Source organism: Cavia porcellus, unplaced genomic scaffold (genome assembly GCF_034190915.1).
Source record: "Cavia porcellus strain 051 isolate PalLab524CR breed Dunkin Hartley unplaced genomic scaffold, mCavPor4.1 scaffold_5, whole genome shotgun sequence".
NCBI classification, from domain to species: domain Eukaryota; kingdom Metazoa; phylum Chordata; class Mammalia; order Rodentia; family Caviidae; genus Cavia; species Cavia porcellus.
In genome coordinates this window covers 19502267-19525937 of record NW_026947488.1, presented here as the reverse complement: position 1 = coordinate 19525937, position 23671 = coordinate 19502267, and the positions used below count along the sequence as shown (strand labels likewise).

General features: G+C 42.5%; 1 protein-coding gene across 14 annotated transcripts in view; it reads right to left on the bottom strand.

The window, feature by feature from the left end:
* Ptprt (protein tyrosine phosphatase receptor type T) overlaps nt 1-23671 on the bottom strand; it is a 1059888-nt gene that overhangs the window by 52646 nt on the left and 983571 nt on the right. For all 14 annotated transcript variants that reach the window (XM_063248334.1, XM_063248323.1, XM_063248321.1 and 11 more), the window contains 2 exons: nt 13579-13666; nt 995-1071 (listed from right to left, as the gene is read on the bottom strand). In XM_063248334.1, coding sequence (XP_063104404.1) covers nt 995-1071; nt 13579-13666 — 165 coding nt within the window. The remainder of the gene's footprint in view (nt 1-994; nt 1072-13578; nt 13667-23671) is intronic.

The window sequence follows — 23671 nt, the reverse complement described above, 5'->3', positions numbered from 1 at the left end:
TCCATGCTCAAGGTTTGAAAACTCTCTCACTTCCAAGTGCATCCTCCTTGGCTCCTGATTGCTTTAAGTGTTTTCCTCAGTAATCTCTGGAATAGTGAAACAGCCTCTTTGCTTGTTGGTTGTCTTAATTCTAGAATCTTCTCTCTCTGATCTCTCTTGTCCTTGGCAGCAAGTAAATCATCCAAAAAGTCAGTCCGGAACTAATAACTTCCTTGATTTTTTAATCAAAAACTTTCTTACCTCCTAAATTTGACTATTGAAGCCACCAATAATCTAGTACCCACAGTGCTTTCCATGTTCCCATCATACATTCTCCGCTCCTCTAACACAGAGCTGCTGCTTACTTCCTTCCCAGCTGCTTTATCTTGGTTTGTGCTGTTCTGTCTAACCAGAGGCCCATCTCCCCACTCTTCACTTTCAAATTCTACTGTGCGTGAAGCTTTGCCTCACATTACATTTTACATCCCTGATGAAGGATGGAAGAAGCAGTGTTTTTTCCCTACCTCTGAATCCCTGAAGCATTTTATCTGAACCTGTGACATTTTACCACTTTCTAGCTTGCCCTGGAATTATTGATGTGCACAGCTTATCTCTGTTCTGAGGTCTTAGAGTAGAAGCCATGATAGTTTTAGTTTTATGGTTCCCAAAATATCTAGCATACTGTCAGCATTTAAAATTGTTTGTTGCATTAATGACTGCACCTTCAAATGAATGAATGAATGCATAGATATACATACAAATTAACAGATGGGGTGAATAAATAAAACCAGAAATTGTCTTGGGATTTCACAGAGCAGTTACTGTAGACTGTCTTCAAGAGGATGTAGCCTTAGGTAGATGATCAACTTAGGTCAAGCAAATTAGGGAGGAGTTGGGTTGGTCTGAACATGTTCTATAAGGATCACCTTCTGGGGAACAGTTGGGACAGTCACAGATCTTGAGCCTGCACAGCCAGCCCCAGACCTTAACTGCCCAGCCCCATCAAGATGCTTACATCAATGTAGTTGGCGTTGATATAGTCTGAGTGTGGGTCTCCATCCAGCACCAGTAACCTCACCCTGGAATGGTCATCTGCAGAGAGAGCAGAAAGAAAGGGATTGTGGGTAAGAGAACTTTGGAAAGAAACCAGCAATCTCTTCCTTTAGAGAACCTCCTTCATATCAGGTACCATGCCACTCTTCCATTTAACCCTCAGCAGTGCCCTCAGTTACCATTACTATTTACAAATGAGAAAACCGAGGCTCATGGAGGTTACTAACCTTAAAAGAGACCAGAAAGTACTTTCTCCTCTTTCCCCTCACCTTCCCTCTTCATACTGATTTTATTATTACTTAACTGAGTGAGTTGCCTCTTCCATAACACTTAGTGATTTCATTATTAACATGAGGATGGAAATATATGCTTCATAGCACAATGCAAGAGAGACAATATAAATATACTCAGGACATAAAGTATTGAATCTGAATTAATATGCTCTATTTTATGCTTGCTTAAAAATAGTAAGCTTATCTGTTTTCCTCAGCAGCACATATTGCTTTTCCTTCATTTCTTGGGATACTGTTACACATAGATTGTCAGACACATATTGTTATCAATACTATCATTAAAATGAGGCTGACTAAATTATTATAAAAGAGGTTATCAATAACCAAAAATTATATTACCGAGGATACCTCTTCAAACACAATCCAGGCATAAACAAGACTTACAATGTTTAGTCAATAGCATGTTTACTTTCAATAACACCAAATAAAAACCACAGAAGAATCAGGATAATCCTTTACAATTAATGAGCGTGAGTTCTGACACACCAATAAACCCTGCAAATAGAAGATCCTGATTGGATATGATGGGGAAGAGGCCCTGAAATCACTATGCAGATCACTGTGTTAATGTTGTACGATCACTGTATCCACCAGCCAGTCCATCTGACTCCAGGTCAAGTGTAGAATTTGTAGCGAGGAGGCTGAGAATGCTAGGCGTCCCTAATGGTTCCCTGGGGTGAAGGAGGTCAACCAGTTTATCCTGTTAAACTTACACTACAGTCTGTGGCTTATTAAAGATCATTTACTGCTACTAACTGAAACTCTCTTGAAGGCAGGGACATTACCAGTCTTGTTGCCTGTTTCATACCCTGCATCTCCGAAAGGCCGTATCATGTGGCAGGGCCTCCATAAGTACTTGATGGATGCATTCTGGATTGTTACAATGATCTAGTGAGAGCAGTGGGATGGGTTTGATTAGTTTTTGTTATAAATAAAGAAACTTAGGATCATGAAGACTGATTGGCTACATGGCCAGTGAATGATGGAACATGGGAGAATGAAGTACTCTTAACTCGAGTTTAGATGCTGTCTGAATGGGGGTCTAAATAGCATGTTATAAACTACCAGAAGTATACATAGCTGAGGGAATTATTTACAGAGAAGTGATACAGTCGATGGGAAAATTGAGAAGAAGTTGATGGCAAAATTGAGAATTGAGAGAAAAACATAGCTTAAAGGTAATTCACAAGGAGATATTGCCTTCCCTAGAACTGCAGGGATGGAGGAAGTGGGGTTCCCAGAGCTTAGGAACTGCTGGAACTGGGGCTACTTAGGCTTTTCTGCTTGGAGCTGGATATAAGGAGGAGGTTCCTGCTGCTAAGAAAGGTTAACTGTGACTGGGGCATAGAGGGAAATACCCTTCCTCCTTCTCAGTACTAGCTCCCTAGTACACGTCATTAGCCAAACCCAGCCAGAGTCCAGGCAAGGAGACCCTGGGAAACACTGGTGGCAGAGATCAGTGCCCTCCAATATAGAGGTGTGTGTGTGTGTGTGTGTGTGTGTGTGTGTGTGAGTGAGTGTGTTTGGGGGCTGTGGGGGGAGGTTGGGTTCAGGGAGGACAAACAGGGCCAGGACTGGTAGAGAGTATCATCCCATATCTATGGAACACTTGCCACATGGCATACACTATGCTAAACAGTGGGCTATGCTGGATCCCACTTTGCATACTCACCACAGGGGATTTCAGTGGAAGCAACTAGAAATAGAGAGGAAATATAAGCAGTACCTTTGAGTGGGTCAGGAAGTTGAGTGTGAGACGGGGAAAGAGTCTAAAGTTAAGATTTACTGAGTTCATGGTAAGTACCAGAGACTATAAATATCTCAATCATTTATTACTCAAAGCAGCTTCATAATTTTTATAATATCAAGATATGTGGTATTATGATACTTTCCCTTTCAACAATGAAGAAACTGGGGCTCAGAGAGAATAAGTAGGTTTCCCAAGTTACTCAGCCCCTCTCTCAGTCCATGTGACCCTGAACCTGCAAGCCATGTGACTCTCTCTATAAGCTACAGTGCAGTGCCAGGGACCTCAGTTATCTCATAGGTACTGCGGCTGGAGTCTATGCAAATGTCTGTCCCCAGTTGCCTCAGTAGTCTAGCCCGAGAGAAAGGGACCCAGCAGGATAGGATTTGAAAAAGGCCTGGGAACTGATTAAAGCCCTGTTATCAGCAGTTATAGAAGCTGTCAGCCTTTAAAAAGTGAAAATGCATATTATGTTTTCACTAGTGGTCTCACTAATGACTTATTGATTCGAAATCTCCTTTACTTGTTGAGTTATACCTGCCCCTAGGGTACATACCACAGGAAACAGAAAGTTTGGTTTAAAATATTGAAAGATATATATATATATATATATATATATCATTATATATAAATGAGATTTAAAATCTGACAGCACAAATAATTAAAAATCAAGCCAAAAAGAAACTTTTCTTCTAGATAAACATCCTTAGAGATGATAGAGGTGATGGTGTTTGCTAATAATTCGGATTCACCCATTTATTAAGAACACACAGGTGTCTACTATGTGCGAGGTTAGTTGAAAGAAATAAAGTGTTATTGCATATGAGTCTCACGCTTAAAGACTCTGTCAATTGGGGTGGAGTGGAAGATACACAGAAGTGAAACTTGAAGGTCTGGAAAGTGGGAGACGGAGGGCTGCCTGTAGTGACATATGAATGAAGAATTAAAAGTGGAGGAGGCTTGATCAGCTGACAATGAGGCAGATTTTCTACTAGAGGGAGCAGCAGAGTGAAGGTGGAGAGCAAGCACATTGGAGAAGACACAAAGCCTTCCCTGTCCTGGGACACTAAGTGTGAGGATGGCAGAGGAGGCTGGGTTAGTGCACAGTGGCTCTGCCGTGCCATGTTAGGGCCGCATGACTCCAGTAGGGGGCTGGGCTCTGCAGGGCATCCAAATAGTGTCTCTTTTCTGGGCTCACAGAAAGGAATTTAACACAAAATAACCAAAATTCATCTCTATCTGGGCTGATCTCTAGCAAAGGGAATGCACTTTAAGTGTGTAATGTAAAGTTATGAAGCAGGGGGCAGACTTGGGAATAGATCTTAGCTCCGGCATGTAACAAGTCAACTAACCTCTCTTAGCTTTTTTTGCCTTAACAAAAGGAACCAATACTATTTAGCTTTCAGAATGGCGGGAGAAAATGTAGGTGTGACAAGTGCTAAGATATCAAGAGAATAAAAAGACAAGCAATAGCATAGCAGGGACTCTTTGCTAAACCCAATCTGATAAAGGACATGTATCCAAAATATGCAAAAGAACGCTAAAATTTATTAAGAAAACAAACAGCCCAAGTAAATCAACCTGAGTAGACATTTCATGACGAAGGATATACAGATGACAAATAATTGTATGAAAAGATGTTTAGCATCTTGCGTCATTTGGGAATTGCAAATTAAAACAATGGTGAGACAGCACCACAAACATGTTGTAATGGCCAAAATCCAAAACACTGACAGCACCAAATGCTGGAAAGCATATGGCATAACAAGAACTCTCATTTATTGTTGGTGGGAATGTAAAGTGGCACAGCCACTTTGCATGACAGTTTGGTGGTTTCTTACAAAACTATATTTACCCTGCTATTCAGCAATAAGACTCTTTGGTATTTGCCCAAATGAGCTATGAACTTAAGTCCAAATAAAAATCTACATGTGAGTGTTTATAGCAGCTTTGCTCATAATTGCAAAAAACTTGGAAATGACCAAGATGTTCTTTAATAGATGAATGGATAAGATTCTGATATATCCATATGATAGAATATTATTCAGTGATAAAAATAAGTGAGTGATCTGCCATGGAAAACATAGAGGAAGTTTAAATGCATGTTTCTGAGTGAAAGAAGCTATCCAGAAAGGGTACACACAGTGTGATTTCAACTACACGACCTCTTAGAAAAGGAAAACCAATAGAGACATAGAAAGAAAATTAGTGGATGCCAGGGGCTTCAAGGAGGAGGGAGGGTTGAATGAGTTGACTGCAGGGGATTTTTAGAGCAGTGAAATTATTTCACATAATAGGATAACAGTAGATATTTGTCATTATACATATGTCAAATTCTATAGGATTGTGTAACATAAAAGTGAGCCCTAATGTAAACTAGGGATTTTAGGTGAAAGTAACAGATTGATATTGATTCATCAATTGCAGGAAATGTACTGCCATAATGTGAGATGTTAGTGAGAGGGGATACCTTGCATAGGTAATGGGCAGAGAGTGCATGAAAACTTTGTACTTGCTGTTTTTCTGTCAACCTAAAACTCCTCTAAAAGAGAGTGCTAGGACAGTGCCTGGTACACAGTAGGCGCTTAATGAATGGCTCTTTTGGGGCTGGGATTTAGCTCAGCAGCATAAGCGCCTGCCTTGCAAGCACGTGGTCATGAGTTCAATCCCTGGTACCAGTTTAAAAAAAAAAAAAGAAAAAGAAAAAAAAATGAATGGCTCCTTAGGGTTGGATGTGAGGCAGGGAGAGAGTCGATCGCAGACATTTAGAACTTTGATGTGTTCCATCTGCCCTTCTGTACCAAACATGAATCCATCTACCTGCCAAAGTAAAACACTGTTCATACTCATTAAAGAGCAGAATGCAGCTGCAGGTCCGAAAGGCACTGCAAGGAGTGGCAATGTCCTCATGGTTTATGTATTCCTTCTGGGAAATGCTAATATTATTCTGTGTCCCTTTCTTTTCCTAACTTTATATAATTAGAGGAGATAAAAAATTGTGTTTACCCACATGCACATGGAGAAAGATGGGGAGGCAGGCGATGTGAAGGAGTTTATATGAGGTAATTTACAAGCAGCCTGGAACGTTCATTATGCTCTACCTACATTTTTTGCAAGCTTGAAAAACAGCTAATTTGGTACTCTTCATTTGATATGCAAGTCAAGGAGAGGAGTTAAGGAGAGTCATATGGAGGAGAAGCAAACTCTTTGATGGTGAGGTGAGAGAAAGGTGACGGGACTGGCTGCTATGGGTGCTCGGATGAGGTTGGACGTGGGCAAAGCCCGGCTTGCGGGCATGGAGGAAGCTGTAGCAGCAGGTGATGGGAGGCATAACTGCAAGGACTTGGAGATCGCAAGCCCTCTCCCTCTAGGGGATCACTGTCCTATTTGCAACTAATCAGCTCTTCTTTGCTTCAGGATAGTGACCAGTGGTATGTCGGGAAATGCTTTCCAAACAGGTCTCTGGAGGAAAAAGGGGTTCTGACTTGTGTTGCCTACTGATTTCTGTGGTGTAAGTACTTCTGCTGTGATCAACTGCATCCTACCAACACAGCATCAGCTTACCTAGAAATTCCTGAGAATTTAACAATCTGTTCTTGCAAGCTGACATGAATCAGCTACATCACACCACTGACAGAGACCACACCCTTATCATATCCCACAAAGCCTCACCTGATCTGATGGTCTAGAGCCTACTTATCTCTCATCTGCTCCTCTCCATACAATACCCTGATAACTATGGCCTTTAAATTTCTCAAAAACATTATATCTACTCTGGTCACAGTCCCTGTGTGTATACAAAAAATTGTGTCCATCCAAAGCTGACAGTTGACTTGGGTCCTCTATTCAAATTCTCCCTCTCTCCATAGTTGACCCCTGACCATACCTATACACTTAGTCTCTCCTGTTCAAGGTAGGCAACCATGTTTTGTCTCTATCAGGAAGAAGCTGAGGGGTTGGCTGGGCTGTGAAAGCAGACATGAGGCCTAATATGCCCTGACCATCTCACTTGGAAAAAGTTACTACCTTCCCTGAACCTTGATTTATCCACCTGTCACATTTATCTTTGCACATTTGCTGAACTGAGTGTGTTGTAAAAACCAACACAAATATATGAATTCAGTTTTGTTATTATTATAGACCAGAGGTACTACAAATGTGATCTCACTAGCAAGAGGATCAGCAGCTCTTTAGAAATGCAAATTCTTGGGAGGCATCCTCTTCAGACTTTGTGAATCAGAAACTATGCAGTGGGACTTGGCACTGTGTGTTTTAAGAAGCCCTTTGAGTGACTGTGATTACATTCAGGTTTGACTGTGCAGACATATGTTCAGTGATTTCACATCCAGTTGCCTACATGTTCAATTTAATCCATCTTGGGAAGTACCAGAAGATCATACTAGAATTGGACCATGATACCACACCCTCATCTTGATCCAGATGGCAAGCGACAAGAATTTCCCCATCTGAGAGGAACTATTCTGGAAGCTCTGTGGATACTTTACTATAACTTAATTTTCTGAGTCAACTCCAGAGGCATCTATCACTATCCCATTTTATGGAAGAGAAACTCAAGGCCCCAAGAAATTTAATACTCAGGAGAAAGCATAGGATGGGGAGCTTCTGCGCACAGTGCTGGGGTGCTTATTGCACCTTGAACCAAAGACTCAATGCCTACGCACCTCTCCAGGCCAGGCCTCTTCTGCCTACATCACATCACCTAGGTCTCCACCCTAATCTGGTCACTCACCCACTGCAGAGGAGAGAGTTAAATTTCTTCTTTTGTACAGTTCCGATTCAACACAAACCACTACTTCCCCTCCCTCCATCATCAGATGTTCAATAAATCAGTCATCTCAAGTCACATTCACTTTAAGAGAGAATCACTTTAAAGAGGTGGGCCAGGGAGAGAATATCATTTGGATGTTTGATGTTCTTTCTTCCTGTCTTCTGGGTACTGTGGACACGAAAAGAGAGGGGCAATTTTTCAGAGAAAAGAGATTTGACTCATTACAATGAATCGTGCAGCTGAAAAACCATTTCCTGGAAGCATTGGAAATGTTAATGCCATCATCCTGTGCAAGTAGATCAGGAGTAGGCAGATAATTCTGCCGAGACTGCCTGGGCACCTCATTGATGCTAAAGGTCTGCACATTCAATCCTGATTGAATTAGCATTTTCAAGAAAGAGGGCGATTTGGGCACAACAGAAACAGTCCCACATTCAACACATCGTCTTGTTCTGCCAGAACCATGATGGCTGAAGATGCAGATTGAGCTCAATCTGCAGGGCACCATGAGCAGCTTCTCTAACCTTTGTGGGGAAGGGAAGAATGTAAAGCATATGCATTTTGAGGCTTACAGGGCTGTGGTCTACCTGATGCCCTCTGGCATCCTTGGTATGTTGCTCAGGCAGTGCCCCACTGAGGCAGCATTGCAAAGGAAGAAAAGAAAGTTTCTTACGTGCATTCCCTAAGCAGAGTCAAGGAGCTGGAGACAAGCAGGTGACTTTGCAGATAAGCTGCAGAAACTGAAGAAGGGAGCAGGAAGTAACATACACATGGGAAGGAAGCCAACAAAGGTGTATTACCTAGTATTTGCCCCTCTGGTTAGTTGGGACTTAATCCTGCTGGGGAGCTCAGGGAAAAGCATGGAACATGCACCTCCTAGTTATTTTACCTAGCAGGAGAGGGAGAGAGGTGGTACACCTGCTCTATCAGTCATTGGTTAAAGGTAGATTTGGGGGATACTTAATTTCTTTGTACTTCTGGCCTATGGGTACTTGCAGGCAGCCAAAGAAGGCTCACTACCCAGAGCAAGTCTTCAGGAAGAGAGACACAGGTAGTGACAGTTGGAATTAGGGTCAGAAGCAGAGAGTGTTGGGGCCTAGGGCAGGATACCAATGATTTCTCCTGACTCCTCTGGCCCAGAAAAGAGCCACCATTGTAGATGGCAAAGGAGATGGAGACAGAGTCAGGAGGAATGGACAAGGCATGTCTTTTGTTACTGCTACTGTCTCCCTAGGAATCAGCACTCCCTGCCTTGAGACAATGCCTCTGGGTTTGTGTTGAGCCTGAATTCCTCTCTGGGAGTGCGCTCACCTGCTCCCCCTTTAGAGAGGAGAATTCCTCTCTGAAGAGCATATCTGAAGTTGGCCCCTTGTAAGGATGCTTTTTCCCCAAAACATGGATGTGGCTTGGTACAGTGGAGTCCTTGGCAAGGATGCATGGCACCCTGGGAAGCAAAAACCAGACTCTGGTGTGGGCATGGATGCCTACAGACTTTCTATGGGCCTCCGGCAGGACACCCTACATCTCTGGATCATCTCTCCTTGCCTATGAACTCAGATGCTAGACTTGAAAGTTTATGACTCAAGTGGCCACACTAAATTCAGATTCAACATTCATTCATCTTAACTTAGCCTCTCTGCCCAGAGTTTGACCTAAAACCTTCTGACACATGAGAAACTGAGGGTCAGAGAAGTGGAGGGACCTCGAAAGTCTAGCTCAAGGTAAATGATAGAACTGAATTTGAACACAGATCTGCCTAACCTCATGCCCAAGACTTCAGTACATCTGAGCTTCAAGATTTTCCTAGCTGTGAGGGAAAAAGAAGTCCCAGAAACTGTGCTGGGTGTGCTGCATGCCCTCACATCCATTCCCCACCTTCTGCATCTGAATCTACAATCTGGGATACAGATCTCTATGGACATGCTTTCAAACTTGAAAATACACAAACTTCCTCACTATACTCCTTCAGTAGGCGGGAGCTGGGCATTTTTAACAAGTTTCCAGGAGGCCAACAGAACTGCATCTCCTCTGCTTCTGACTGGGCTCAGTCAATGGAAGATGAGTGGGTGGAGAGAAAAGAGGGGATTCACTCCTTTGGCTCCCTTTGCTGGGGATGCCACTGAAGGTCACACCTGTGGTCAGGTTCTCTCTCTTTATTTGGGTCCTGCTATCCCTCCCTTGCAGTATGCTTTGTGGTCTGGGGTCATGTCTAGCCCCAGAGTACTGCACTGTCCCTTGCAGAGTCTTTACTCTTAGAGCGTACCTTTGTAAAGAATCTCTGGGTTATTGTTCCTTAAATTATCCTATTTGAGGGACCTATCTACTTCCTGCTAGGATCACACTAGCAGGGAGATTCATTTTATAAAAGGTACAGCCCCTGCCATGGCTTTCTCTTCCAGCATCACCTCCTTTCTTGGTCCAAAAAGCTTTAAAGCTTCTATATGGGGAATGCTTGGCATGCTGGAAACTGCCTGGCCACAGCCACAGCATCTGCCCTGGAGCTACCTGAAAGCAAAGGGCTCTTTGTTCTTATTTTCCCCATTCATTTCCTTCCCTTTCACTCCTTTCCATTTCCACTCCCTGAAACCCTACTGTCTCTATTACTAAATTTTAAATAGAATCATTTGGAAGAAAGGGGTGATTTTGCCAAGGTTCCCTTGTACTGTTTCATTTGTAGGCAGTGCCCTCCTTCCTGCACTTCCCCTTTAATCTTTTCTGTTCTCCCCGGCCTGGGCCTTTGTCCTCCATTCTGGCCTCTCAGTGCTCAGGGCTCCTTAAGATGCTAATCACACCCGGTTGGCTTCTTGCACCAAGAATATTTCTATTTATCAAGGCACCGCAGGCTTTGCCTTTGGGAGGGACACATACAAGCGCAGGAACACTTTCCATTCCTTAGAGCTGTTTCTCTTTTACCTTGCTCATTTCAATTCCAGCATTTCTTTCTTTCTTGTGGGTCCCTTTATGTTTAGAGCTGCTTTTGGAATCTACTGGTTACCTGGCACTGTCTCTTAGCTCCTAGTAGCCAGGATAGACCTGCACTAACTCTGATTTGTTGCAGAATCACTGACCTTCACATAAGAACGGAGAGCCAGGTTTATTGAAGCCTGTGAAGGTAATATCATTAAGATACTTGAATTCTCTCTGCCTCCATTTGAATTTACCGAGAAGTAGGTATAACACAAAGCACTGCAAGGCAAGTAGTATCTGTAGGAGAGGGAAACACCTTGTGGAACACTGGGAAGTGAGACAGGAAGAAAAGGCAGCTGAGAAAGTGTGGGTTTTCAAACCCATTACCACATGGGCAACTGCAGCCCACTTCTCACGGGAACTCTGCAAAGCCACGGAATGGGGAGTGAGCTGGGATATCTCACGGCTGAGGGCTTTCCCAAGGGCATTGATTCTTCAGTGTTTGCAGGCTGTCTCGTGCTAGGGTAGAATGTCTTTCCTCTACTATGGAGAAAGTCCTTAGCAAAGAGATACAATCAGGGCAGAGTTCACCTTCAGAATCCCATCAGTGCAGACCCAACAGCTGGGGGTGAGGCCTCCCCAGGTGTTCCCAGGGTGCCTCACTGCTGACCCCAGTCCTGCCCTGATGACTCTCTCTCAGCTGCCTGCTGTTGCATAGTAAGGTGGTTTGGCTATGGGACAGGGAGGTAGGCTTGGTGATGGATCTATGTTTTCTCCTTATTCCTGGAATTCTGCCTCTCAAGAAGACTTTGCAGAAGGGGTGGTGTTCTGCTTTTCTCTCTCTCTTGTGATCCATCCCCCCTTTCTTCTTGCTTACTTGAATTTACTCTCCAAAGTGTAGTAGTTTTGATCTAACCTTCTTCTAGCCATCCTTGCTGAGTGTTCTCTCTTATTTGGGAAAAAGCAGTTACACTCTGCAGGGTTTTCTGCACATTCAGTTTCTGTTTATGAGATGCCATGTCATACCAGGCTTGGCTCAGTAGAAAAGCAAGATGGTCACAGCTCTGATGTCATACAGTAGCTATGGGAGGAGAGAAGCTGTCACAATTATCATTCAGATGTATCTCACTGAAGTCACCATGATGACAAATGACAAAGAAAAGATACACATTATGCTCTAGGAGTGAATGATGGAAGTTTGACCACATTTGAAAGGTCAGAAGAGTTCTGTGAGGAAGTGGGGACAGAATTGAGAGCTAAAGAATAAGTGGACCCTAGCAGAGCAAAGACAGAAGAGATGGGCATTTGATCAGTGGAAACAGAATGTACAAAGACCCTGTGGCAAGGAGGAGGACTAGAAAACCCCAGGGACCAAGGGACAGCCAGTTCGACTTAAATGAGGAGGCTGTTATGAGGAGGGTCCTGTCTTATGGGCCTAGAGAAATTTCTGAGGGTCTTGCAATAAGGGAACTCAAAAGGGAAGAGAAAGCATTTGAAGAGATTTTAGTTTTAAAGATGTTCTCTGACTTCAGTCAGAGATTTAAGAGGCAAAAATATAGGTCCATCTTGGATGTGGAACAATTGGGAAGAAGGCGTGATAGAGTCCAGCTAAGAGCTGGTGATGGCTCAGGTGGCTTCTGATTCCAAGCATGCTTCACTATAGGCTTTGCCTGCATGTCTACATCTTCCAAAGAGTCAGACTCCCTTCACAGAACTCCAGGGATATGTTTCTCATATCTGTGCAATATCCTCAGAGGAAGATACCACAAAACCCATTTTACGGAGATCAATTACCTAGTGTCACACAGCCTATCATTTAGCATGCCCTATCTGGACTCACAGTCTGGCAGGAGGAATGGATAAGTGACTTGATACTTAGGGCACTGTACTTGAACAGAGAATCTTGGGAACCATTCAGAGCAAGCAGACACCTGACCTGGAAGCAGGGACTGCATCTCCCTGAGCCCAGCATAGGAAATGTTTGGAGGAAGCCCACATATCATAAATCTTAATATGTGTTTGCTGACTGTTTGAATATCTCTTTCCGACAATTCACTTGCAAGAAATCTTGCTTTCTGCATTACTATCTTCTAAGAGACAAATTACAAACGTTTTTTGATTAGTTTCACCATTCATAGCCCATTCCTAAATCAGCACAGGAAACAGCTAAGCTAAAACTTCTGCCTCTTTCTTCCTTTACAATCTGCTTCTATCTTATTCTTTCTCTCACCAAGTATTTTTTTTTTTCTGGGCATGTCTAGACATTTAAAACAAAACAAAACTCTGAAGGATGCCAGAAATTGTTATTCACAACCCCTTTTCCCCACTTTGGCTGAATAGTGTGACACTGAGAGCCAGGATGGCTCCCCATGCAATTGGCAAAGTGTCAGAAGGCCCGAGCTGGCTACACTGAATCAGACAAAACGTGCTGTGGATTCCCCTTCTCATCAACACCTGCTCAGCATTTGCCTAAGATAACGTTTTCCTGCGTGTGTTTCTGTTGCTTTGAAGGCTGTACGTACTAATGCCTGCCACTGGCAATACTTAGATGCTACCTGAGTGGGGTGTTCAGTTCTGTGGTGGTTTTCTTTCCACCTCTCCTCCCAGACCTGAACGGCAGCTGTGTGCTAGTGTTTTGTCATTGCCTTTGTTCAGGTTTATTCATCATTTGCTGGGATCACTGCAGTGGTCTTCTGACCCACAGCTGGAAACATAAAGGATTATTTGGAAACAATCTCGAGGTAAACAATAGCTCTTTTTTCCCGTGTTCACCAAACTTGATGCTTGGGCTCTCCGAGGAGAGTACCTACAGGATATGATATTCCCGTATCGATTCTTATTGCGATTTTCATCTTCTTTGGCTGTGTCCCATGAAGCAGTCTGCCCCTCAGGTAAGGCCTAAAAAGAAAGAGCAGATGGTTAGAGTAGCCAGAGATGGAGGGTTTATCCACAGGGAGATGAAGCAACCAGGGAAAGCAAGAGCCACTGAGAGGGGATAGTCAGTGTAAAGGACAATATGTCCTTGGATGGGACCTGAGGAGAACACAGTTTAGGCCGTTCCATGTTCCATGAACTTCTTTCCTAGCTCTTTGACTCAGTTGTTGATTTTTCTGTGGTCCATTAATTCACAATCTTTCCGGTAGAGAAGTCATTCATTCATTCATTCATTCATTCATATATTTTTGATCCACTAATATGTTCTGGGTATCATGCTAGGTACTAGGATTGCAGAAATAGATAAATTTCCTTGAGTATTGAATGGGCCAGAATGCAAATGAACAAGCAGATACATTATTTTAGATAGTGGAAAGTGCTGTGAAGAAAATAAGGCTGGATAAAGGGATAGGGAGGAAGAATGGGTATTATTTCAGGTTACGCAAGAAGTAACATTTAGGGAGTAACACTGAAATTCATTCCTTAATGATGTGAAGTACTTTCCAAAAGTACGCCACTGTGAAGGTGTTCAGGCAGCAACCAAATGGTCACATTCAGGGATGACAGTGCAGTGCTGGGACTAGTGTTAGAAGCCCCTAGAGAAGATGGGAGAGTACTGAGAGGAGAATTTCAGATTAAAACCACAAGTGCTTCCAATAGTCAGGCGGGCATGGATGTAGAGGGGATACATACAGGGCACCAACATATCTACCAAGGGCTGTGAAGAGAAAAGGAGTAAAGGCTGACTTTGTCATTGCTTTGAAGAACTCAATGGAAAGATGTCATTTACTTAAGTGCAGAAGTCTGGGAGATAAACAAGATTGGGGAGGAATAAAATATGTTGAGGTCCTTAAATTGCTTTGCACTGAATACTGTGTACTTTTTAACATATTCAAGTGAGCCACAATAATAACACTAATGATGACAGCCAAGTTTGATATGTCTATCAGACATTCAAGCTGCAATGCTAAGAAGTTAGAAACAGAGGTCCAGAGCCAAGAGAGGGGATGAGAGAAGATTTTCATCAATCAGTTTAAGAGGATGGCAAGCACAGATAAGGCAGACAAACACCTGTGGGATGAATAGCCAGGGCTATGAGCCAAGTGGTTTTGAACACAGACGAGGTGCAGCCAGATATTTCATAGAGGGGAGGATGGGCATTGAAGACAGCGGGGCAGCTTCAGCAAACCTGCAGAAATGTGAAGATCAGATTGTTTTGTTGACTGTCCCCATTCTGCTAGTGGAACAGGGTGGATGACTTGCTCGTGGTCTTTGCATTTTATGTGAAGATGAATTAACAGTTTTAGTGGGCATAGCTCTGTCCCTAGTGCAGGGGAGAGGAACTTCATGGAACTTTGTCTTTTCCATGTTTCCTCACTAGGTCCATCCTAAATAAGGAGGAGCCTTAACCAAATCGGCTGAAGTCCGGCCCCTCAGCAGGTCCTGCTTTACAGACAGGCAGGTCAGCATTAATGAATGACAGGCTAGTGCTCATGAGATATACAAGCTGATCTTTGGGAGATGGATTTCCTACCATATCCCAAAGATAGAAGTCCTCTGTGATAAGAGAAAGCCATCTGTCCTAATATAGCCCCTAAAAATGGTGCAAAGCCAAGGGCAGGATAGCCTGAATGGTTTTACACTAATTTCTTGGTAAAATTCATAATGATGAGTACATGATATGTCCCAGAGTTTGGTTTGTACTTACCTGAAGGTCTCATATTAGAATTATCTGGGGAAACTTTAAAACTCCTGAGACAAGGCCTTACTCAAGGGCCAATGGAGCAAACTCTGGAGTAGAACACAGGCCTAGATGCTGTTTCAAGCTTTCTAGGTGATTTTTTTTTCTTGCTATTAGGGATCAAACTCATGACCTTGCACTTGCTAGGCAGGTGTTGACACCACTGAGTTAATTCCCTGGCCCTTTCTAGGTGATTCTAATGTGCAGCCACAATTCTTCCAAACAGTGGATTTACCTAAAGAAATACTTTTCAACGAATCTCCTCTTTGGGTTTGTCCCCTCCAATCCATCCTCCACTGTAATCAGAGAGATCTTTCTAAAATGTGAATAGGACCCAGTTATTGTTCTGGCTATTGTCTTCAGGATAACTTCCAAACTCTTTAGTTGGAGGCCCTTTTGACTTCACCCCAAATTCCCTACTGATTAATCACTTCTATCCTTTATTTTGATATGCAATTATCAGGTGTCTCAAACTTTTTAGATTTTACAAATAGCTCTGGCCTCCTGGCAATTCTCTTCTGCCTGAATCTGCTTTCAAAGCATCTTTTCCTTTGTAAAAATTCCTCTGTTCACTGCATTCTCAGTCTGATAATCTAAATATCTGCCTCCCATCTAGATCATAAGCTCATCCATGGGAAGTGTAGCATCTTAATTATGATTATATCTTCAGGACCCAGCTGGCTCTTGCTGTATATATCCTTGAATGACCCATTTGGAATAAATAAATGAGTGAAAAAAATTAATGAATGAAGTGATTTTGTGCAATCAGAAGACAAAGATCCTGGAATCTCATAGATAAGAATGACCTTTTCCTCCGTGGCCTTCCAGGCAGCTGATGAGGTGATCCAAAGCATCTATCTTGGGTAACCTCAGTGACAGATGGAGTACTTCCTCCCAAAGCTTACTGCCTCCTTTTTTTGAGCAGACTCACTAGTGTTCTCTCTACTCTGCCTCTCTGTGTGTTGCCTTTGTCTTCCTCCATGAGCCGCTCTCCCCCTCCTCCAGAATGTGTATGCACCTTCTTCACTGCGACACTGCAGAGAGCTGATGAAGGTCACTCCTGACACTCCCATAGTTCTTAAATAGTTCTCTTAATATCAAGACTATGCCCTTCAGGAAACACCCTGGATGCAGCTGTTGCTGAGAGTCCTAAACCTAACACAACAGTTGTGATGAGTGAGTGGCACTTCTCAGTGGGAAAGCACTCAGGCACCTGTCACTGCCCTGGGAGGGTGAGGAAGACCTTGTGGGTCGGGGGGTTGTGATGATGTAGACCAATCAGAGGAGGCATGCCTAATAGAGGGCCCAGGAGGGAGTGGTAATGATCCCATAATTGGCAGGCTTTGATCACACATCTATTTCCCTTTCTAGGGAGCTGTAATTGAATAGAGGATAATCTCAAGAAAAAAAAAAATCCAAGGAGGTGAAAGTATGAAAGAAAGACTCATTTCTGTCTGCAAAATGAGGGAGCCAGGGGCATTATTTTTACATTAGTGGCTAGTTACAGTAGATTGACCAGGGAATGGTGGCAGTCATTAGGAGCTAATCACATTCTTTTGAAACCAAAATTGCCATCTCATTATACTTCTCCATTATCAATCTTCACTTTCCTTTTCTCATTCTCTCCCCTTAGCATGTGGAGCGCTAGTTTCACACTTCTCTCCAAGCATGGGAATGTTTTATACTCTTTACCAGTGTTGCTTTTCCAAGGTGGTCACTTTTTTATTTTTATTTTTTTAGTCCAGAAATGTATTTGGGGATGTCCTTGTATCTGGAGAACTGAGCCATGGTATTCACGGAATCCTCAACAGTCAGATTTGAAAGGGTGTTTTGAGAACATTTTAGCTTGTGTATCATCAAAGCATGGTCTAGAGTCACAAAATGACCTGCTCAAGAACATATTCTGAAGTCTTCCTTCTCTTCTTTCTTTTCACAGAGGCCATCTCGGACCAGACACTCTACTAGGTCCTAGAAATAACGGCGGGAGATATGACAAACAGAATCTTGAACAGTTTTAATTGTGGGAAGGGGTGGACAATATGCAAAGATATAGTCATTGTTTGTAATGAGTGCTATCAAGGCAATGAAGAAGGATCTGGGTAGATAGTGGCTGGGGAAAGGGATCACTTAGATAAGGTGGTTTAGGCAAGATCCTTTGAAAGGATGACCTTGAGAGAAAAAGGCAGTCTTGGATACGAGAGAGCTGGCCAGGCCCTCCCAGCTGGGCTTTGGTGCTTTCCATTGATCCCATGTAACACCAGTATCAGGCAACGCTGCTTCTTCATGAGAGAAGGAGGCCAAAGCAAGTTCATTCTGGAGTCATAGCTGAACCCAGGTAAAATCCGAGCACTGAAAACCAAAAAACCTGACCAAACATATCCCTATCCTGCCTGATATGACTACTACTTCTTTGTTAATCATAGTGTTAGCTTCTCCCTATCTTCTCCTGTGATAGTTAAGATTTATTAAGATCCCCCATCACAGGTCTTCCTGTAGTTTCTAATCTAGAACAAACCTTCACTTACATTGTCTCTCACCTCATCAGCACAGTCCATTTTCTGTGAGTCCTTTCTATAGTTCCCTTGTTGAGATGCCCTATCATCTACCAAGAGGTGCATTCACCTCCTGGCAACAAGAAATAAGCCAACTTGCTCAATTCCAGCTGTGTACCTGCTGTCATTGGCTGACATACTTGAGCTGAAAACTAAATGTTGAGTGAACACCAGCCATGGCAAGGCCTAGGAATAAGGAAAACTCCCAGCTGGGGGAACAGCAAGTGCAGAGAGCCTGGGATGGAATGAATTTGTGTTCTAGAATTTGAAGGAGGCTCTTCAGAGCAAAGAGCATGAGTGGGGAGAGGGATACATGTGAATTGTGTGAGTACTACCAAGCACTGGGAGCCAGCAGGGGCACTCGGTCAAATTCTTTCTGATCAGTCAAGCACATGAGCTTTATCCTAAATCCTATACGCTTAGGGAATATTTTAAAAGAAGGAGGTTGAGGCAGGGCAAGCTGAGGACTTATTGAACCCTCCCTTCCTCCTTATTCATATGCTTCACAGATTTTAGGATAAAATGAACATGAAGTACCTGATGCAGACTAACTTCCCCTGTGATTGCAACCTACCTCCCTAGCTACAGATCTGAGGCCCCTGGAGCAGCTGGGAGGCTCATTATCACATGACCACAAGTCACAGGGCTCTTATGCCTTGCTGTGATGACTTAGCTCACAGGTCTGTGCAGCCAGTCTCTATGTCCACACTTGGTACTTTAATTTTCTGCTGGAACTGAGAATTGTCCCATTGGCCTGCTTGACTGGCTCCTTCTTCCAACTGTGATTGGTCATACTGAGCCACGAGGGTGTTTTTTGAAACTTTTAATCCTTCTTCCATATTCTGAGCTGTTCTATAAAGCTTCTGAGAACCACTCACCTCCCATCCAAGGCTGAGGCTGTGCTAGTTCACTTCATTTATCTGTTCACCCCATAGCCTAGCAAATTCTGTCAGCTATGATACCTCCCTTCATTCTCCTTGGCATGACTGTATCCCTGGAGATAATTGGATGTGATATGCCCTGGGGTGCAGCAAAACCAGGCCCAGGGACTGCTGATCAGACAGTTCCTGGCTGATGCTTCAGGGCACAGGTGAGGGTCTGCCTCCTCCATGACCAGACCAGCTCTCTGGTACTTCACTCCTGTCTCTGCCCACCACTGAACTCTGTGCAGAGGAGATTCCAGAATGTCTTCACCAAAAAGGCAGCATTTAACCTGGATTGACATTCACTCTTCTTGTCAAAAAATTCTTGCTTACTGACTACGTATGAGGGGAAATGAGGGGAAAGATGTGAAAGGCTTTGTGAAAGGAAATAAGGGTAGAGTGTCTGAAAGATTTTACAGCAAGTCATTTTACCACTCTAAATTTCAATGAATTTTTTCTAAAAACTTATATAATAATACACATTTCAGGTGAGATGTGCGGAGGAATTCCAATACACAGAATCAGCCTGAGGGACCTTTTTTTTGCTTTCTTTCCTTAGGTTTCTTGATTGTATTGGTATTTATGTAATTCTATTCATTTATTAAAACTCACAGCGTGCATGGTACATTTCTCAAAAATAAAATTTAAAATGTCTCAATATAAAAATATACACCCTACAGAGTTTGGTAATGATTAGTAATTACCTCAGATACACATAACCCTGGACACAATGCCTAGGATATAGCCAGGGTTCAGAAATTCTTCCGTCTTACTCTTTCCCAGAGATATGATATTAAACCTTCACATTCTACTCTTGGAACTCATGCTATATCTCTACTTGATCAGGGACATTCAGTTTATTGTCACACAAGCCAAGATTAGGACTCTCAGCATGCATATCCTGGTTTGCTTCAGACAAAGAAATACCATGCACATAACTTACAGATTTCTATGTATAATACAAACTCTTTCTGAAATGTGACACTGAGTATCTTGAGACAGGAGTACTGTTAGCTCTTTCTTCCTAAGATGCTGTATGAGTTAGTAGTGGCCTTGGTAGAGGCCAACAAATACCACATTCTGTGCTGAAAAGCACATGCCGTGGGGATTATAAATGTGGTCAGAGGAGGCAGGAGAGGATGACTAATGAAGTGTATTCAGCGTGGCATCAGGAGAGCAAATATTATTGCGTACCATGTCACTAAATAGACGATAATTTATGAGTTCTGCTGGTGAAGCTAAGTAGAAAATCTGATTGCAGCAAGATAGGAGTATTTGTCTGTGACAAGAACTTGGATCAAGGCAGAATAGTGGAGTGCATGTCTGTGTGCAGAGACACAAAGCATCCTTTAAAAGGCTCAATGAAAAGATACGGTTTCTTTTAAATGATAAATTTTAGGACAGTGGTTCTCAAACTTTGGTAGGTACCCAGATTTCCTAAGGGACTGTGGTAGCATACAGGGACCCAGGCTCTATCCTGCACCAGTGACTCTGCCTCAGTCACTTGTTAACTCTGCAGCTGATTCTGACACATGTGACAGTTTAAGAGCCACTGCTTCAGACAGCCAGTTCCTGGAGAGATTCTACTAAAATGTATAGGCAATGCTCAGTATACCCACAGAGCCTGCTACACATGTAAGAGTCCTGCATTTTATTTTATCTTTAAGAAATAATGCTTTTTTGTTCTTGATGGAATATTCTCCTTTATTTTTATTTTTAATTGATGCAAAATTGTGCATATTTATGATATGCAATGCATAGTGATCAGATCAGGGTAATTGACGTATTTGTCAGCTAAGACACATATAATTTACCTTGGAAATATTCAAAATCCTCTCTAAAAAATAGATGTGTCCACTGTCTGTCTGCTCTTCCTTCTTTCTTCCCTCAACCCTTCCTGTACTCTGGTAACTTATGTCCTATTCTCTAGTTCTTTGAGGTCAACTTTTTAGCTTTGCATGTAAGTGAGAAAAAGCAGATTTCTTTTTTTGCGCCTGACTTAGTTCACTTAATCAACACCATGTGCTTCAGTGCTATCTGTATTGTTACAGATGACAGTTTCATTTTTTATGGATGAGTAGTATTCTATTGAATATGTGCGCCACATTTGTTTAGCTACTCATCTGTTAATGGCTATCTAGGCTGATTCCGTATCTTGGCTACTGTAAAGAGTGCTGCAATAAGCATGTGATTGCACGTGTCTCTTTAACATACTGGTTTCAGTTCCTTTGATGCAGACCCAGTAGTAAGCTAGCTGTATCATATAGCAGCTCTAGTTCTAGTGTTTTAAAGAACCTCTATATGGTTTTCCATAATGTCTGCCTTAATTTATATCCGTAGAGCAAGAGTGTGTGAGAATTGCCCTTTCCCTGCATTATGTCCCTGGGGCTTTGGCTTGTATTTTGATGTAACTATTCTTAGTCACTTAAACATTTTTCAATGTCACTTTATATTTCAATGAAATTGATATTTTATTTATATATTATTGTCCAGCTGCTTTAAGGAAGAGATGAAAGACATTGTCCCTGCTTTCAAGCTTAATGGTGCAACTCTATTCCTCTCAGCTCTGAGCATGTGATCTTGGGGACCTAACTATTCTATTCCAGCCTACATATCATATTGTTAAGCATCTATACATTGTGCATGGATTTCTGGGTGGCTTTTTATGAGCCAACAACTCTTCCCTAAATTTGAAGTCATCTGGGGTTAAGAACTATTAACTATCAGAAGTTATGTCTGTTACCTTCTTGATTCTATTCAGGAAAACTCTGAAAGTATAAGATCCTCATTTTTAAAGTTTTGTTTTGTTTTTTGGTACAGGGGATCGAACTCATGACCTCATGCTTGCCAGGCAGGTGTTTGTGCCACTGGGCTAAACCTTCAACCCCAAGATTCTCATTTTATTCTCTAGCTGGATTTATTTTTCTTTGCATAGGTGGTTTCTGTGTTTCCCTTTCCAAACCTGTCTGAAACATTTCACTTCTTTTGTTTCAGACTTTACACTGTGGACCCTCAGTTACATGTGGTTTTCCTCTGCCCAGTTTTCTGCTTTTCTTCAACTCTGTGTCTCATCTTCTGTGAAGCTGCTGATTGACTGTGGTGAGCAGAAGTGACAGAAAGCAAAAACAAATAAAAATAGCAACCACTGATTTGCCTTTGTTCTAAATGCTTCAGAGTTCTAAACTTCTTCAGAGTCCTGTATTTTAACTGAAGTTCTGTTATGCTATTACATAGTCTCACCATACTATGAGCTGTCTCATATTCTCACCATAAGGAGGCTCTTTATTTTCTCTATTTAGCTATTTTCAGTACTTAAAACAGTGTAAAGTACACATTAAATATGCAATCAATGTTTCTGGCCATATGAATGCTTTAAAGAATATACTTTGTTAGGCTTCAAAGTCCATTTAAGGCTGTCAAACATTTCTCAGAAGACGAAATGAAATCCAGTGAGAAACGTGTCTTGCCCAAGATCATCTAGAATCTCTGAAACCAGCTGAAAACAGGGGTTTTACCATAAAACCACCTGAAAATAGTCCATTGGTTGGGAGGGTTACTGTATTATATGCAAATGATACTGTATGCTGTGTTAATAACAACATTGGGAGGAGAATGATGAACATAGGCTAAGAGTGATGAACATCAGTTAACAGTGTTTCATGAGATTTCTGTCAAGTTTCAAACCACAGTGATTACTGACGCATTTTAGCCTTTCCTTGGAAATGACCCATTTTATTTTAACCCAAGGGAGGTAGATTAAAATGAGAAGGTGGAGTCTAGGTCTTCCAGTTTGGTCTTTATGAGACACCAGAATTGAAGAACGACAGCTTTTCTTTTAGGTTGGACATCTACAATTAATGTCTCATGCTTCTCACCAGAATTATACTCATCTGAAAATTGAGGAAGTGGACCAGAACTCTCAGGGGTCACATACAGTGGGATGTTCTATGACTCTGTTATCTGCCGAAAAGAAAGAATGCAGTAGAAAACCAAGTATGCTCACCACCCCTGGCCAGGTGGTCTGGGTTGACTAAAAGTTTCCACCTCAATGGTTGTGCCCCACTAGGAAGCTACCTGCCTGCCCACTGTCATTCACAAATGACTAAGAACAAGATGGCCTCTCCCCTTAAAAGCCATGCACATGGTGTGTCCGCCCAGAGTTGGAAAGTGAACAAATGTTTGCTCTTCATTAGGCTGTATCATATTCTTCACAGCTGTTCCTTGTTGCCTTAAATAGTCTTAATGGAGCTGTAATAATCAGACACCTTCTGGTCGCCCTACTGGGCTCGTCGCATTCATTACAAGGACAGGCTGTCTGGATAGGACTGGGATTAACACACTTCCCTCCCTTTTCTCTATCATAAAGTCACCTTTCTCAGTTCTCCTTCATTTTCCTCAAAACTGGTGCTCTTCTAATTATATTTACTATAGTGAGAGGGCACACATAACCCTGTTCTCCAGCCAGTATCTGTTGGTATTTGTCTGCATGCTTAGGGTTTTTGTTTTATAAATGGTGGTGGGGGAAGTAATTTAGGGGGGGCAATAGGATGGAGAGGAAGAGCATCAGTTCAAGATCAGATGATGCTCACTGATTGACTGTGGCTGTATTAAATCATTGAGGGGAGGCCTGGAGGGCCAGCAAGCAAAGTAAGAAAGGTGACAGGTCTGTGGACATGGACAGTGCACACTGAGATCTCTCTGGGTTCTTTTGTACTGTTGGCTCTCAACTTTACAAGTAGACCACAATCAACTG